Source organism: Varroa destructor, unplaced genomic scaffold (genome assembly GCF_002443255.2).
Source record: "Varroa destructor unplaced genomic scaffold, Vdes_3.0 BEIS01000006.1, whole genome shotgun sequence".
Lineage (NCBI taxonomy): Eukaryota > Metazoa > Arthropoda > Arachnida > Mesostigmata > Varroidae > Varroa > Varroa destructor.
This window is the reverse complement of record NW_019211459.1, coordinates 17,839,407-17,854,429: the sequence shown is the minus strand read 5'-3', so window position 1 is coordinate 17,854,429 and position 15,023 is coordinate 17,839,407. Positions and strand designations below refer to the sequence as shown.

Below are 15,023 nucleotides of genomic sequence, written 5' to 3'. Positions count from 1 at the left end.
TTAAACTCTGGCCGATTGGCAGAAAGAATCATAAAGAGCCGACACCGGTGCCGAACGACATAAATCGGTAGATATATACAAATACGCATACTCAATAGCATACTCTTTGTACTCTCTACGTACAGAACACATCGTCGCTCCATTAGGCCCTGTTGCTAAAGGTCACCTGTGTTGTTACGGGGCACGCGCGTTCCTGCTCGAGCCATCCACAGTGGCAACACCTTGATCTCCCACTTTTAATGCGACTTCAGTAGAGCTTTCACAGACGAATCAGCTGTGCATTGACTTGAACTGTTCCTCCGGATCTACCCTATGTCAACGTCTTGGACGGCTTAGGCAGATATAGTGGGCTTGCAGTTTCCACGATCGCATAATTGCCGATAAGGACAATTATCGTCCTGATCAAGGCGGGCCTAGACAATGCGCTGGTGCCAGGTCACTGATGTATTTGGCACACATTTTTCACGTAAATATTCTGGAACACATTAACGTTCTCTCTAACAGAAAGAATACAGCCCGGATAACGTTAAGCAGGCGTGCAGGAGATGCAATACAGCATAACAGATTAATTATTTTTTGGTTTTTATAAAAACTGCTGTCAACGCGCGTGTATATCCCTGTCTACGAGAACGGTTATGCGGTAAAATAAAGAACACGTTTCTTTCCCCTCGATCTTCGTTTGCTTTAGTACAAATAAAATAACAGTGTTTTTACATGTGTCTCAGTCATTAACGAAACAGTCGAACGTACGTCATGTTTAACGGCTTGAGTTGTGTGTACAAGTAATATTATTATCTACCGGCATTGTGACCTCCTTTCAGTAACTTTAGATGCGGTACTCTGTATTAGCTTAAAGCATCGATCTCATTTTCTAAAATAAGTGCGTTTGATTGACGTCGTTCGAAATATCTACGGTTGACAGTCACCGCAATTTATCATTAGATCAGTCTTCCTGACTTCGGCGGCAAGCGCTGCTAGAAGAGTGGATGAGTATCTCCAACCAGAAGCCCACCGCAAAAGCTTATCTTCTCGAAACAAAGCTGAACGACATTTGGCGCAGTCACTGATAGATCTAAAATCAACGCCAGTGTCAAACTAATTAATCAACTGCCAAAATATGCTCATAATTTCTAGTGAGCCGCAATGGCCAGTCAATCACGTCGATGTCCATAATCTTGTTCGCAGAGTATCTTACATCGCTATGAAATTATCAGCGTCAACTGATCCGCTTATCCGTAAGAGAGCACCTATCAGAAAACATGCATCACTTGACCCCGCTAGAAACTAATTCACCGATCTTCACCCAAATCATTATTTACGATGCGTAGACTAATGAAGCTTCGCTGCACTTCGCCACGGCCTCAGCAGAAAAACGGGTTGTTGAACGCCGATCGCGTCATATCTGAACAACCTAAAGAATACTATTGGGAAAGACCGATCATATCGGAGAAGCTAGGCTCTAGAATGCACTCTATCTCTGAATTGCTCAGGTCGCAGCACCGAACTAGGTCCCTGATGTGGCCGTACAATTATTGCGCAATAACAAATCGCCATAAATAATACTGCCCTTTTGAGTTGAGAACCGTATTAAATATTCAACAATCAGGCGCTAATCTTTCATATTGTACATACTTGTGGGGCCGAACGTAAACACGCTCGCCTCGTAGTTGCGTTTTCTACACGCATATGGCTTACTTTTGTTCAGGTGCACGGTAATGTGATAGTTATTATGGTGCATACTTGCATAATATGTATATTTGGAAGTAGAAAAACAATAGAAGGCTTTAAAATCGTACACCTCTTCGGTGACAGATTGTCATTGAACGTAAAACCATCGACTTAGGAACAGGCTGGATCTACCCTTGAACGGCGTACCTTATTCAGCTTATCAAAAATCCTTTCAGCAGGTGCTAATAATTTTTTTGCTAAGAACATCACGTTTGGTGGTAGACAGACCCAGTGATTACTTAGATGATTTCATCAGTTAACAGAATCCAAGTTTGCCCTGTCAGGTAATGACAGAAAACGGTTTCATTATTTTCTTGGATACGCATAGCGTGACCGCTTTGACATCATGCTGTGTACGACCCTTTAAATATAGTATGAAGAGAACCGAAGTATGGAAAGGTAACGAAATATACATTGTTTTCATGCAGAAAATGAAAAGACCTGGGATTACTTTAATTTCAATGATCGACGCTACCGAGGCACTGCAGTTCGATTGTAAGCAGTTTCCGTGCTGCTTCATCGATTAGCTAAGTTGTGTTCTGCGAACCCACAACTTAGCCACATAAGTTATTCATTAAGTTACAATACTGTGGCCAGCCCCAATAGTGGATATGCTTAGGGTGGATAAAAATAGAGCCGACGAACGGACATCGTTCTGCAAATGTCCTAGAAGTCCAGGTTCTTTGACTAGTGACTACAAAGGATATTATGAAGAATTCTGTTCTACATTACATCCATTTCAGGAATTCTTAAGGTATAGCGATTTTTTCACTGGTTTTTGCATATAGATGTCCTATATTCTGGAGTATCTTTGAATAGAACGCCCCTGATAGTTTGGCGGATAGCAACAATGGATTTCCCTAATTCGGAAAATAGTTTCCTATTGGTGGTTAGGAAGGATCGAGAAGATTCGATTTTGTTTGCAGTATTGTAGTAGCCGTGATAATTTCTGTTGATACCTTCCTTAGGAGCATATTGGCATGCTATACCAAGTATCTCTGTAAGCGAACCAGCAAAGATTGAGCGAGCGCCGGCTAATGATATAACTATGCCACGGGTCGATTGGTAACGTAAGTATCTTATGTCTTCTAATACTAAATAAATACCAAATTACTAGATAAACAGGGGATCAACACCAAGTCGTAATCGGTATGTACGATATTTATAGTTCTCCTGGCTTTTCATACGGATAGATAAAGAACAATAGACATAGTTTTGTAAAATGGCGCATCTGTTAGTTCTTGTAGAGACATGATCCGTATGAAACCTAAGACAAGTAGGCAAGTTACCTTCTCAAGTCTAATCTTTTTTCATACTTGTGGACGAGCATGGGCGATTGGAATTAGCAGCTGTGCCTAATCCATATCTGCGCTGGCCTAAGTTGTTCCGAAGCGCCATCTCGCGGCTGGTGAGAGCTTTTCAAAAAACGACAAAATCTATCTAAACTCTCGCGGCGGAAAGGGTAGGCCGAAAGGAGCTACCCAGACGGTAGTTTTCTTGGTGACGTTGAAGTTCCAGACACGAACCGGACGTCAGCTTCGTGGACTAAGCTTGTGCGCACATCTGTTAATGTCGCTTGGGTGAGAAATTCAGACGTCCGAATCTAATATCGAAGTTGATCTAGGCATAAAAAAAGCTTGAAACAACTGTGGCAGCTGTGAATTCGGGTGCTAGTAGCTTGAGCCTGTCATTTAGATGGCCTAGTGTTCGTGCATCGGATTAAATGAAGTAGGCTTACAATAAAATATTAATTCGTTTATATAAAATAAGGCTTCTGTAGTATTTAACTTATCTGATCTGAATTAAATTGGTGTTTAATGATGAGCTAAATGCGGGCTCCGACCTCGTATTGGTGCACGCCTTTCGTGGGACTGCATGAGTCAAAATGTGTTTTCTAGCGAGGGTTATGTCGACTGGAGCTTAGGTAACTCGAAATTTCACCTTTTTTGATTCTCGATAGCCGAAATTGCGATTAGTTTTTTTTGCTTATAATAAAGCAATACCTGACTAACTGAGGATGAAGCATTATGATGAAAATCTGAAAGATACGTAGGTAGCATACTGCTATTGATGACACACAGACGTGGATAACTAAATATATGAATATCATTTGTCCTTGTCAATTATGCATACACAGGGCCCGATGTCCAATTGGCTGTTGGTTTTTGTAACTGCCACTCTTCTAACCTAAAATATGTTCCGTATACATGGAATCGACCTTGATTGTACATGTATGAAAAGTCGTTTGTATGATTTTATCTTGCCATATATCTGATTCATATATTTGACGGGGCCAAAATGTATCTTCCGATGAGCCCGTTTATTTACCACCTGCAGTGTGACGTTGTCAGCTAAAGTCCGTCTTAATGCTCCGCGTATGTGCTGTCACGGTTACAGCTGTTGATCTCATCAACAATTGCTGATTGTGATTTGTAGGTTATAAAAGGTACCATTGTTCTTTTGGTTCGGAACACGGTTCGTCTGGTCGATGGACGTCCAGCGATGGCGTGGTCAGCTTCGGCTGGTAGCCGCTTGCGTTGCTGTGGCAGCCTCAGTCTCATATGGCATTCATCTGTGGTTTGACAAGGGACGTCAGGCTGCTCTTAAATATCTGCTCGATATGCATCAACGACTAAGGCGCGAACTAGATGAACTTCGGGGCCAAGTTGACCAAATGGGTACTATTCCTAGTCAGGTAAGTTTGCTATATTTTGGGCTTTCGTAACAGAGTTCAGGTCCTTCGGGAGAAACTTGCAACTACGTATTAATTTAATGCCATTTAGTGTGTGTGAAGTAAACCAGCTTAATTCGATTTGTTGCCACTCTATTTGCTCAGTGCTACCGAAGTGTACTGCATAATATTGCTATCCTAGAAATCTTTTATTTATACTTTACAGGGAGCTTTTGATGGGACGAGCGGTCAGGCATCGCGCAATGTAAATAATACGAGACCTGGCCCAACAAAGATTATTCGCGGGTCGTGTTGCGAGGACGATGGCACGACGCAGGCCGATGGTGTAAAGAGTGATGACGAAGAGTTCTTTGAATTCTCTGAAGTATAAAATGACTTCGCTTCAGGTCGTTGCTCAAGGTTGGTTGAGGGGTGCGGGCGCAAGACGAATGTAGAGCTGGTCGAAAGGATAGATTAAAGCTGTGAATGAAAAAATAGACCGTTGTCCGAAGCTCATGCGAATTGTATACAAGAAGACGTACTCCTACGAGACGAGAGTTCTATATAGTTGCCTAAGCGTATCTTCTAACAACATTCAGTTTTAATGAAGAATAATCAACAGGTTGATGATTTGATATGTTGCAGTGGTTATGAAGTTGAATGTTGAAGTGGTTATATCCTTATAGAATTTAGCTAGCTGGTGAGCATGTTTCTGCGACATGACATCGCACACTATGACCCTTGCCTCAAACGTCGCCTGCTGTACAAGAAAGCTTAGAAACGCTGCAAGAAAACCTTTGTATAAACTTTGTAGTAGCGTTGTAGTATACTAACGGACCGAGTCGAAGTCAATCCTTGTAGCCTAGAAGGATGGTGTATAGACTGCGAGCCGAAGTCTTGGCAGATTGTAGCTTCGTATCTAATTATTAACAACTATAGTGACTATTTTTTTCAATATTATCTTAGGTAGCGATCGCCGCGATCTGCATGAAGTTTTGATCATTACAGAAATAACTATTTTTTAAAAATAAATATGGCTGAATGCACCTCTAGCAGTACTGAATTAAGTAGGCTCATGGCTTAGAAGCTGACAGTAACATTGACTTGGTCAAGCTCTATGGATTAAATTTTTCAATTTAACCAACGAGCAGAAAATTGATGATGGGAGCAAAAACGTATTTTTTACTCATTTTATATATTTTCTTTACATAAATCTCTCGATTACTGCCCGTATATTTACTTGCTACTTAATTGCTCTTACGATTGGCGGTATTTCTGGCTTTCCTCGGTATGTATCTGTACCATGTTTCCTCCTATATGGCATTGAAAAGCACTCTTTCCTCTGGGGGACAGTTGTAATTTTGTTGTGCAATGAGCAAAATCGATATCGGGTTCAGGCTCCAGACAAAGATTTCCTGCGGGAAATTATGTAAATCTTCAACAGCTACTTCTGTATCGCCTATGGCCAGGTCAAAGAGTCGTCGTAATAGGACCCTTCTAAGGGTAAGTTCAAGGATGCAACCCTATACCGGCACCACTGCCCTGTGGGCCATCAGAGGCCGATTAGGACCTTGGCTAGCGAGCAAGTGGTTAACTGGCCGAAGATACAGGCTACAAACACTATAATAACGTAGGCATCTTGAATCTATATAGATAGCTATAGAAATTAAGCAAAAAAACAAGCCGTAATTTTTGGTTCGATACTCTTAATGTATTTAAAACGAAGTCTTGTTTCATTCCCTACGAATAATGTGTTTGTTGTTAATTACTGAATTACCGATGTCAATAAAATTATTATGTCCATCATTATTATAATTGTTAATATTTTTTTTATCATTCTATGTACAACAATTAGAATTATCGAAATAGCTCTGTTCGTTCGGCTAGACTCGTCGCCAACGATTATTAAGTGAGTTTATAACATTTCGAAAAAATTCAAAGTCACTTAACTTGCGTCCAGCCTTTTGTCTTCCGTCTTCGTTTCTTCAGTACGATTCTGGCCGCTCGTTTCTTCTCCGTACTGTGTGTGTGTGTGTTTTTATTACTTCTATTACACAAATGTGAAATTGATAGTAAGAAGTACTTGGACATATAGGTCTATCCGCGCCGCGTTCCGCCGTAAGTTGCGTTTTTACCATTAACTGTTAATTAGTATTGTTATTATTTTTGTTAATGCTTTGACTATTCCATACTTTTATAACGGTTGCAATTGCGTTAAGCTCTGCTTGTTTCGTTCATTCAGCCTCCGCTGAACGAACGAAACAAGACCCTGCGTTACCGAATAAGCGATCCATTTTCGCGCGAAAGTATTCAGCGCGTATATTTGTTTACGAGCGACGTTCGCTTTTAGCTATGCGTTACAGTCGTACGTCCGACGTCGACGATTCGTTCTTACAAACCGCTAGTAGACGATACTTGCAATTTACCCTTTACTCCGCCATGACTTTAGGCACGAAAACGTATCCGGGTCCATAAAATGTCTGCTTATGTTTGTTCACGTCGTCCAGTGGGCCCGAATGATGGCTCAGGTAAAACACGACAGAATCCTCATCGTAGGTCTGTTGTATGCTCGACCCGAAAAAAACTAGGTCCGCTAGCTTTCGCATTCTTGAAGAACTTTACTCCAAGAAATTATAGATTTGTTAATTTGAGTTGAATCTGCATCATGTCAAGGTTAAAGGTATTTGTAGTATTTTTTCGTCTCCTGGAAGAGCATGAATAGTCTTCGAAGAAAATCGCTGATTCTATTTGCCAAAATATAGTTGCGTTTTGCTTTGTTTTTTTAGTCCGAAACGTGTGTTTATAAATCTTCACTTCATCCCACGAAACGGTTCAAATCTAGGAAATATTGTTTAAAAATGAGGTTTGTAATGGCAGTCCCCATGGCAGGTCCACCAAACTGCTTTCCTTCATTCCGCAGAATAACCAAGATATGCTTTTTCTTTAGCTTCACTCGCCTTCTTTGTAGCCTAGTATCTGATATACTACACGTAGTATTCTATAAATATACATATACATCTGCTGGAAGGCTATGTATTTATATGCAGAGCAGATAAAATGGCTATTTTTTCGTTCGGGCGAAAATTATTTTTATTATGAGATTTTTTACTTTTCTAGGAACGCTGTAAATAGTCATAACAATAATAATTGAAGGCAAATTGTAACAAGTAGTAGCGTGTTATTTGTTGTTTCATGTACTATACCTTAGCTCTGATCATCGAAAAAGATCTACTGCCAACAAGGTTCTACCGGCAATTAACACTTAGGACGACACTTAGGCCACAACGGCTGTTTCTAGTTGATCTATGTACTACCGCGTTTGCCATTTGCAGAACCGTCAAGACGCGCAACTTGGCGCTAATGGCCAAACTTCGGCAATTTCGTTTCATAAGTAAATACCAGCTGTCATGAGCAGCCTTTCTGCGATAATTAAATTTAGTACACATGTTGCGACGTTACAACAATAACAAGATAAATGTAATCAAGATATTTTCAAATTGGCAAAAATGACCAGAAAAAAAAAGTTCCAGGCTTATAGATGAAGCTTTTTAGGTGATCTCTGATACCGCCTTGTATGACGAGACTCTAAATATCTCCTGGCCATATATAGATGTTTAGGGGCGTGCAAGGTTGCGTTGGACGATCAATGGCCCTCGAAACTATTACCCTCACCTACCAAAAAGGTAGAAGAAAGCATAGTATATTAAGCGAGAACAAACACATCAATTTGATCTATTTCGAATTATATTTTCTTTACTTTATTCGAAAACGTCAATTTGGACCAGGCTCCTCCCAGTTTTTACGAAAATAGACATATATATATATATATATATATATATATATATATATATATATAGGAGAAACAAGAATAAACATTTTTTTTGACAAATTGTCAGTTTTGATAATTCGAATGTGTCATGCGACGTGTGAGCTGAAGGGTGTAGCAGTGTCGTATTTGCCTGTTCTACTTCTAAATCGGGCGTAAACATCGTTCCATATTAACAGGAATCAATCGCCTGAAGCACGGCCTAATTAAGGCCTAATAACATTTTTAAGCCAGATAATGTCGCTTCTCATAACAACCGTTAGACACCTAGGACTCTCCTATGTTGGTAATGACAGCTTCTTACAGACATCGATCAAATCGTTGCTGATGCATGAGAAATTAATATTAAAAACAAGTTCCTTTAATGCTGCTATAATAATCAATTCGAGACACGACAGTTCGCTCGTGTGCCTGTTGTAATTTTTACTCAGACCTTTAAAAATCCGGATGAACAGAACCATAAACATGAAATCACGCTACCAGTTAAAACTGAAAAATGATGGCAAGTTGCGTGTCTTGACGGTAGTTATTTATAAACCTATTCTTCTGCGGGAGTCGGCGACGATCGCTTCCGAACTTCCAACTCTACGTTTCTGCTAAGGCGTTTATATGAGGGATATTCTCGTATGTTTGAATTCGCGCAGATCAGGGGTTATAGCTTTTTCTTTTTATATCGACGGGTACATACCGCTTGTTCCGTTTGCCAATAATAATAATAATAGTAATAATATTGGCATTTGTAGACGAGTGTAAATTAATAGCACAATATATTGTATATGGTCAGTTTCAGAGTATCGGTTTGTAAACGTCTTGATGCTATCGGCAACAATGGCACACTAATTAAGATAGCCCAATTTACCTTGGCACCTTCGAACGACCCAACTTACCCTGGGCCCTAACAATAATATTATCTACGTTATCTATTATTACATATATAACGTTTTTAGACGTCATGTTCCAGATCGCCTCGGGATTATCTGGGCCTGGATCGCCTTGTATACGTATGTAACATTGACACATTCTTATACTTTTGTTGGCCTAAGTAGGAGAGAGTTTCCGTTACCGTCATCTGCGTTGCAAGAGACCTGAGTATATATATATATATATATATATAACTAGAAATACGTGGACTGCGTCTAGTAATTCTCTCTACTTGTGTTCTGCTAGTAAATGATGTTTTATATATATATATATATATATATATATATATAGGATAGTAACAGTATATAGATTGGACGTACTTGATTGGCTACTCCAAAGTAGTCTTCCAACGCAGATAGTATAGTTATTGATATTATGCATTAAGTAGCATATGCACGCCTTAGATGCAATGGTACGTACGTGGTGCATTTCAAAATGGTGGTAGCGGTGATCTGGCCGCATATGCGGGCAACAAACACTCTCTTCGATGCGTAAGACCTTGTAGTTATCGTTACTTCGCTTCACAACGACTGCAGGGTAATTCGATTCGCGCTATCGATTAAAACATAGAGCTCATGAGGAAAGAGGAGTGAAAGAGACCAATACGATGCACTGTCAGATCATTAATTTTGAGGTGTTACTTGTTCTCCTTTCGAAAAAGGGCCGAGTAGGGCTAGGGATTTCACTATATGAGAGACAGGGAAGAAACAACAACATTTTCTAGTACATAAATTGACTCGGCTGAGGTTTACTTCGTTTTCGTTTCGCCCTTCTTCCGCCATTGCAGTTGTTTATGTTGATGAGTATGGTGCTCACAATTGTAATAATTAGAAATACCGCAGAGTCAGATGTGGCAAGAGTCACCGAACAAAACAGATGTTATTATCATAGCCGATAAAGATGTCAACGTACTATACTTTTGCCGGCTTCGTCCAGCTTGCCCAGCTTCTGTTGCGTATTTCACACCCCATCAAAAATCTACTGGCTAGTCTCGCAATGAAGTGACAAATTGTCGTTATTAAAAGCTACGAAGTATAGTTATTGGGCAAACGAAAATTGTTTGTAGATTCTTCAAGTGTACAAAGCGACATACTTTGTAACAGTTTACCTTGTAAGCACCGTAGGTCGGCTATAGTAATACCTACTTAAACACTCAGCACCTGTCAGTAATTTTGCGGTGATGATTAAAGTTTCACTGGAAATTATACCAGATTTTTTCCCTTTTCTCTCCGTTCGTTTTCATAAATTCATCATCATGTTATTATGATGTTACGATTAAAACATAACAATGAACTAATATAGGTGTCGCTCATTACATTTGTTCCTCTACGAGTCGTCTCGGTGTCATACCACTTGGAACATTGTTGAGGTCGGCAATGTTTAAACATGAATCCTTTCCGTGGAGGTTTTTCCCCTAATAAATCGTACGTATTCGTATACACACGTACATAGATTACGTCTATAGGCGATGCGATGGCCCCGTGAGTACTGACTGAGGTGTTCGTGTTGCTATTGCATTCAACATAGCGAATATGTCTCTTTGATTTCAGAGCGAATTTCAGAATTTATCTAGCACCAGCGTTGCTACAGGGGTGCGAATGTACAGTTGATGGGTTCTTTTCATTTACCATTGCAGTGAGCCTTTGAAACTAGATTAACCCTATGGACACGTGTGTAGATTGTTCCGTAAGACAAAAACGACATACAAACGATGCGACAAGTCTTCCTTGTTTTACTATTAAATGCTCAGTATTGATACCAGTGACGACGGGCCTATAAAGTGCTCACGCTTTATTTCGCTGCACCCCTGCACCCAACGCTTTATTAGATATAATTGACTAAATCGATATTACTCGATCGTTTGATTGTAGATGAGTGTGCCATAGCTACAGCAGGATGTTCGACAGAAAACAATCAATCCCAGAGCGTGTGTTTTCGGTCGTCCTATATAGATTGATTGGAGGAAATAAGTTGTATGTTATATAGAGGAAACGTCGTCAATCAAAACACGGTGTAATCGAAGTTCATTCACTAGGCTCTCACAAAAGAAACCTGTAAAAGGCACTCCAACGGTAGCCTTTATGGCTAGCTGCAGTAAGTATTGAAGATCAAGCGAAACGATCTGTACTTTGGTGGTCACGACAGCAGCAGATGAAGCAAAAAGCTAAATCTGTAGACAATATCTTCTCCACCGTCTAAACGGACCGGGTTATTTCGACGCATCTGGAACAACACGTCAATGTGAACTACTTGACGGTATAACAATGGCTGGAATGACGGATTTCTTCGGATAGGGCAAAAAGACGTTACACTGATTCAGTAACATAATTGCGATGAATGAACTGATCATCGATGTAAGTGTATATGGGTACATACCGTACCTAGGTTTGGCCTACGGATATACGTTGCTATAATACAATTCCATAGGTACATTTAGAATTTATCTCGCCATTCATGCCATCTACAGCTCCGTGTAGTAATCAGTGATGATATTAATAATAATCCTTTGCATTTCCTAATAATTGAATCGCGTAGATTTCGCTAAATGTCGGTGGCATCGCAGAGATGAAGACACGTTATAGAGATCGAATTCAAAAGCGAAAGAAAAAACTTTTAGTAACCAATGATTAAAGGTATGCCAAATATTAAATGTCTTCAATCGGTACTGGCCCGTATATCGAACTACGCACGTATAAAGACAGTGTCACAATTCTGTGCTGAGAAAAGGGGTCAGAACGTAGGGATTTTGTCGTCACTAAATGAACGTCGCCCTCCCTCCGGGTAATTGACAATAATATTAATAGTGATCAGAATTACATTCACGTCATAGACTGAAAACGTTTATTGATGATCAGGTGGCAAGTTGTTTGACATGTCGGGCAGCGTATTAACTTTTTCTGTTTGCGGCTGATGTATATGTATTCAGAAATGGTGATGCGGTCCTCCGACCGAAGTAGGTCCAGTAAAAATAGCGCCAACAACAATAAGTTGGACAGTACTCTGGCACCGCGCAGCTCTGCTGATATCCCACCTACGGTAAAGTGTGATAGGGATGATGATCGATCCGCAGGTCAGTCAGTATCCAAGGCCGGAAAACGGCGTCAGCTCGCGCTTAAGGACAGTTTAACCAAGAAATACAACGCGTACATAAGTCATCCCATTACTATGTTCTTTACGACAATGGACTATTGAATACTATATGACACAGGGCTATACGAATTCCGGCCGTGCCAATGAGCCCAGGCCATGGCGGAAGTGCGTCAGATATAGCAGAAAGGATATTGGCCAAAACCCCTATGTACGTTCAATTGCCATTTTGACTCAATGTCGTTCCCACATTGAGGACGTTTGGTGTTGCCGTCCATTGTTCTTCATAGAACACTGTGGTTCAATGACTTATGTCTATGGGAGATTCGCGCAGCGTTTCGTCGGACGATCGTAAAATTTGTTTTCTGTCGCCCAGTCGCCCTTTCCGCCCTTTAATTCTGCATGTCGTTTTGTGTCGATTATTTAGAATAGTCTCTGCTATCTTTAACGTACTCGTTTAAATTGCAATTTAGGTATGCATATGTATTTACGCATGGGGTCGGCAAATCTATGGAAGAGTGACAACATCCGTACAGCGTATCTGCACTGACGTATCTGTATTTCTGATAACTTAAAACTTAACTTGAATCTGCTCCGCGTGAAGATGAGAGCGTTATTATATGAACCCTAACGAGAGTAGTCGTTGATTAGATTGTAATCATCGTCAATGACTTATTATGACCAGGTGTGTATACAACAAAGTACAGATACTTTAGGACTTACAGATACGTAGCTTTCCCACTTCAGTTTCTAGCTTTGCGTATTTTACAAACACCCGTCAATGGTGCGTAGTACATATGCTAATAATAACCATTAGCCGATATAATCCATAATAGTTTTTATATGCATATTCGTTTATGAATATAGCCCAACCCCCATTTATTCTGTTGGGAGCACGGACGGCAGTAATGATTTGAACCTTAGACATACGTAGATTTTGGGCTGTGACGTAATTATTAGGAAATTTTCTCTTCCTTTATAACGAAACTCTCTCAAGATGTCTCGCAGGACTATCAGATCTGCAAAAGGTATGGCTTAATCAGCTTCATGATGCTGCCTAGACGTGTCACAGTACCGTCTCAACGCTTGCTGAGTATGTGTTCCTTATCAATATTTTAGAGGCAAAAAGTCAGAATATATATGTTATACGGGTACAGCTAGAGCTGTATCACTGACCAGCAATAAAATTGTTATTATTATTATTATTATTATGCTTCATCGTCATATATTAGTTATTATTGCGCTGTGTCCTAATATATGTATGTTTAGTTGGAACATTGTTTAACAGTTGATACTCTCCACGTAAAGATAGAGACCACTGAGAAGCGTGACCTATAAACCGACCAAACAATCACGACCTGAATGACGTGCCGAAAATCCGCAGCGTTTTATAAGCATCCGGGTTACGTGTTCGTCCGTTCCGTAATTAGTTGTAGGTTTACGTAGTATGCGTCGCACGCGTCTAATTCATTTTGTGTTTGCGTCCTAATGGCATTTAGTCAGGGGAAAACGCTTCCATAGTATGACCCCTTTCCCACTGCGGCCGTCAGAGATGCCATAGGGTACAACAAGAACAACAACAACAGCGAGGTGGCACGTGATTTGATTCTATACACATATACACGGTCGGATGTTGGGACAGACGTTTACTCTGGCATCAGCAGAACCATAGAAGTACATTGCTAAGTTTCGCTAAATTATCAATCAAAACACAGTCTGGAATCGCACATCGAGTGCAATATAAATGTGTTGTTTTTTGGCAAACAGCCCTAAGATCGGACTACGATCTGAGACGATCTTTTTAGGATGTTATGATTTTCCATAAACGTAGAGTATCTTTCGCCGCCTTTTCTCCCTGTAGTCCCTTGAAAACGCAGGGACCGTCGTTGCCCAGCACGTTAGCAAATCGCGCCGTGTCATTCTTGATATCTACTGACTACAAATACACATCGTGTTTAGCCAAAATTTTGGTACGGACGGGTGATGGTTGCAGAGCTCGATACGTGACGATCGGCCGATACTCGATTTTCGTTCTGGGCTAGGCAGATCAACACCTCGGACTAATTCTATTTCCTTGTCATTATTACGACAATGAAATGGCTTGACAGTTCAGGCCGTCTGCTAGCATATTGCTATTGAGCGAAGGTGTTGTCGTGAGCACAAAAACAACGTTCATTTTTCTATTCTCCTCAATGTTGCTGTGGATGCTATTGTTGTTGTTCTTGTTGAGCTAACGAAAACAAAATGTTACGTACGTGCTGAATTGGACCTATTACAGCTCGATATCGTACTAAGTAATTATTTCGTTCAAATTCCTCCGTGGCTATTAAAGGACCGCTGGTAGATCCTATTAAGCGTATACAGGCGTCCTGAGTGGGTACGAAGACTTCGCATAATCGGTAGCATTGTTGCCGTTGTCGTTCATATCGATGTGCCGCCCAGATCCTGCCGCAAACGTGTACATGGTAGGTAATGCTAATACGGTATTCATAATTATTACAATTATTGTGTAAGTATTTATCACAGCTAGGGTAGCTTGATATGTGTCTGGTTCCGAGGAGTAATAGTTTTACCTGAAACAAACCCGTGATAATGATAACCTTTATATAGAACTGTAAAGCTTACAAACGGACGGAGCGCCTGAACAAATGACTAGCTGTATATGCAGGGAAAAATCAGGGCGAATAGTTTGATGTATAGTTAGTAATGCTACGAGCTCGAATGTATTTTTGCAAGTCCTATCTGTGCAAAACTTCTCTCTTTAATAAGTATATAATTTAATTTCACTGA

At 40.4% G+C, this 15,023-nt stretch overlaps 2 protein-coding genes across 5 annotated transcripts in view; one reads left to right on the top strand and one right to left on the bottom strand.

The window, feature by feature from the left end:
• The first annotated feature begins 2,866 nt into the window (after nt 1–2,866).
• Nucleotides 2,867–5,445, top strand: LOC111253571 (uncharacterized). Of its 3 annotated transcripts, XM_086993063.1 has the most exons (4): nt 2,867–3,308; nt 3,866–3,959; nt 4,165–4,423; nt 4,626–5,445. In XM_086993063.1, the coding sequence occupies exons 3-4, from the start codon at nt 4,217–4,219 to the stop codon at nt 4,788–4,790; spliced, it is 372 nt and encodes a 123-aa protein (XP_086849189.1). In that variant the 5' UTR covers nt 2,867–3,308; nt 3,866–3,959; nt 4,165–4,216; the 3' UTR covers nt 4,791–5,445. The 3 variants fall into 3 exon arrangements, with proteins under 3 accessions (XP_086849189.1, XP_086849188.1, XP_086849190.1); XM_086993062.1 differs by lacking the exon at nt 3,866–3,959 and having other exon boundaries at nt 2,872–3,308; XM_086993064.1 differs by lacking the exons at nt 2,867–3,308; nt 3,866–3,959 and adding an exon at nt 3,318–3,456.
• A 6,519-nt stretch (nt 5,446–11,964) lies between these two features.
• Nucleotides 11,965–15,023, bottom strand: part of LOC111253570 (dual specificity protein phosphatase CDC14C-like) — a 57,171-nt gene continuing 54,112 nt past the window's right edge. For both annotated transcript variants that reach the window (XM_022813174.2, XM_022813179.2), the window contains one exon: nt 11,965–14,806. The gene's annotated coding sequence lies outside the window, so the exon portion shown is untranslated. The remainder of the gene's footprint in view (nt 14,807–15,023) is intronic.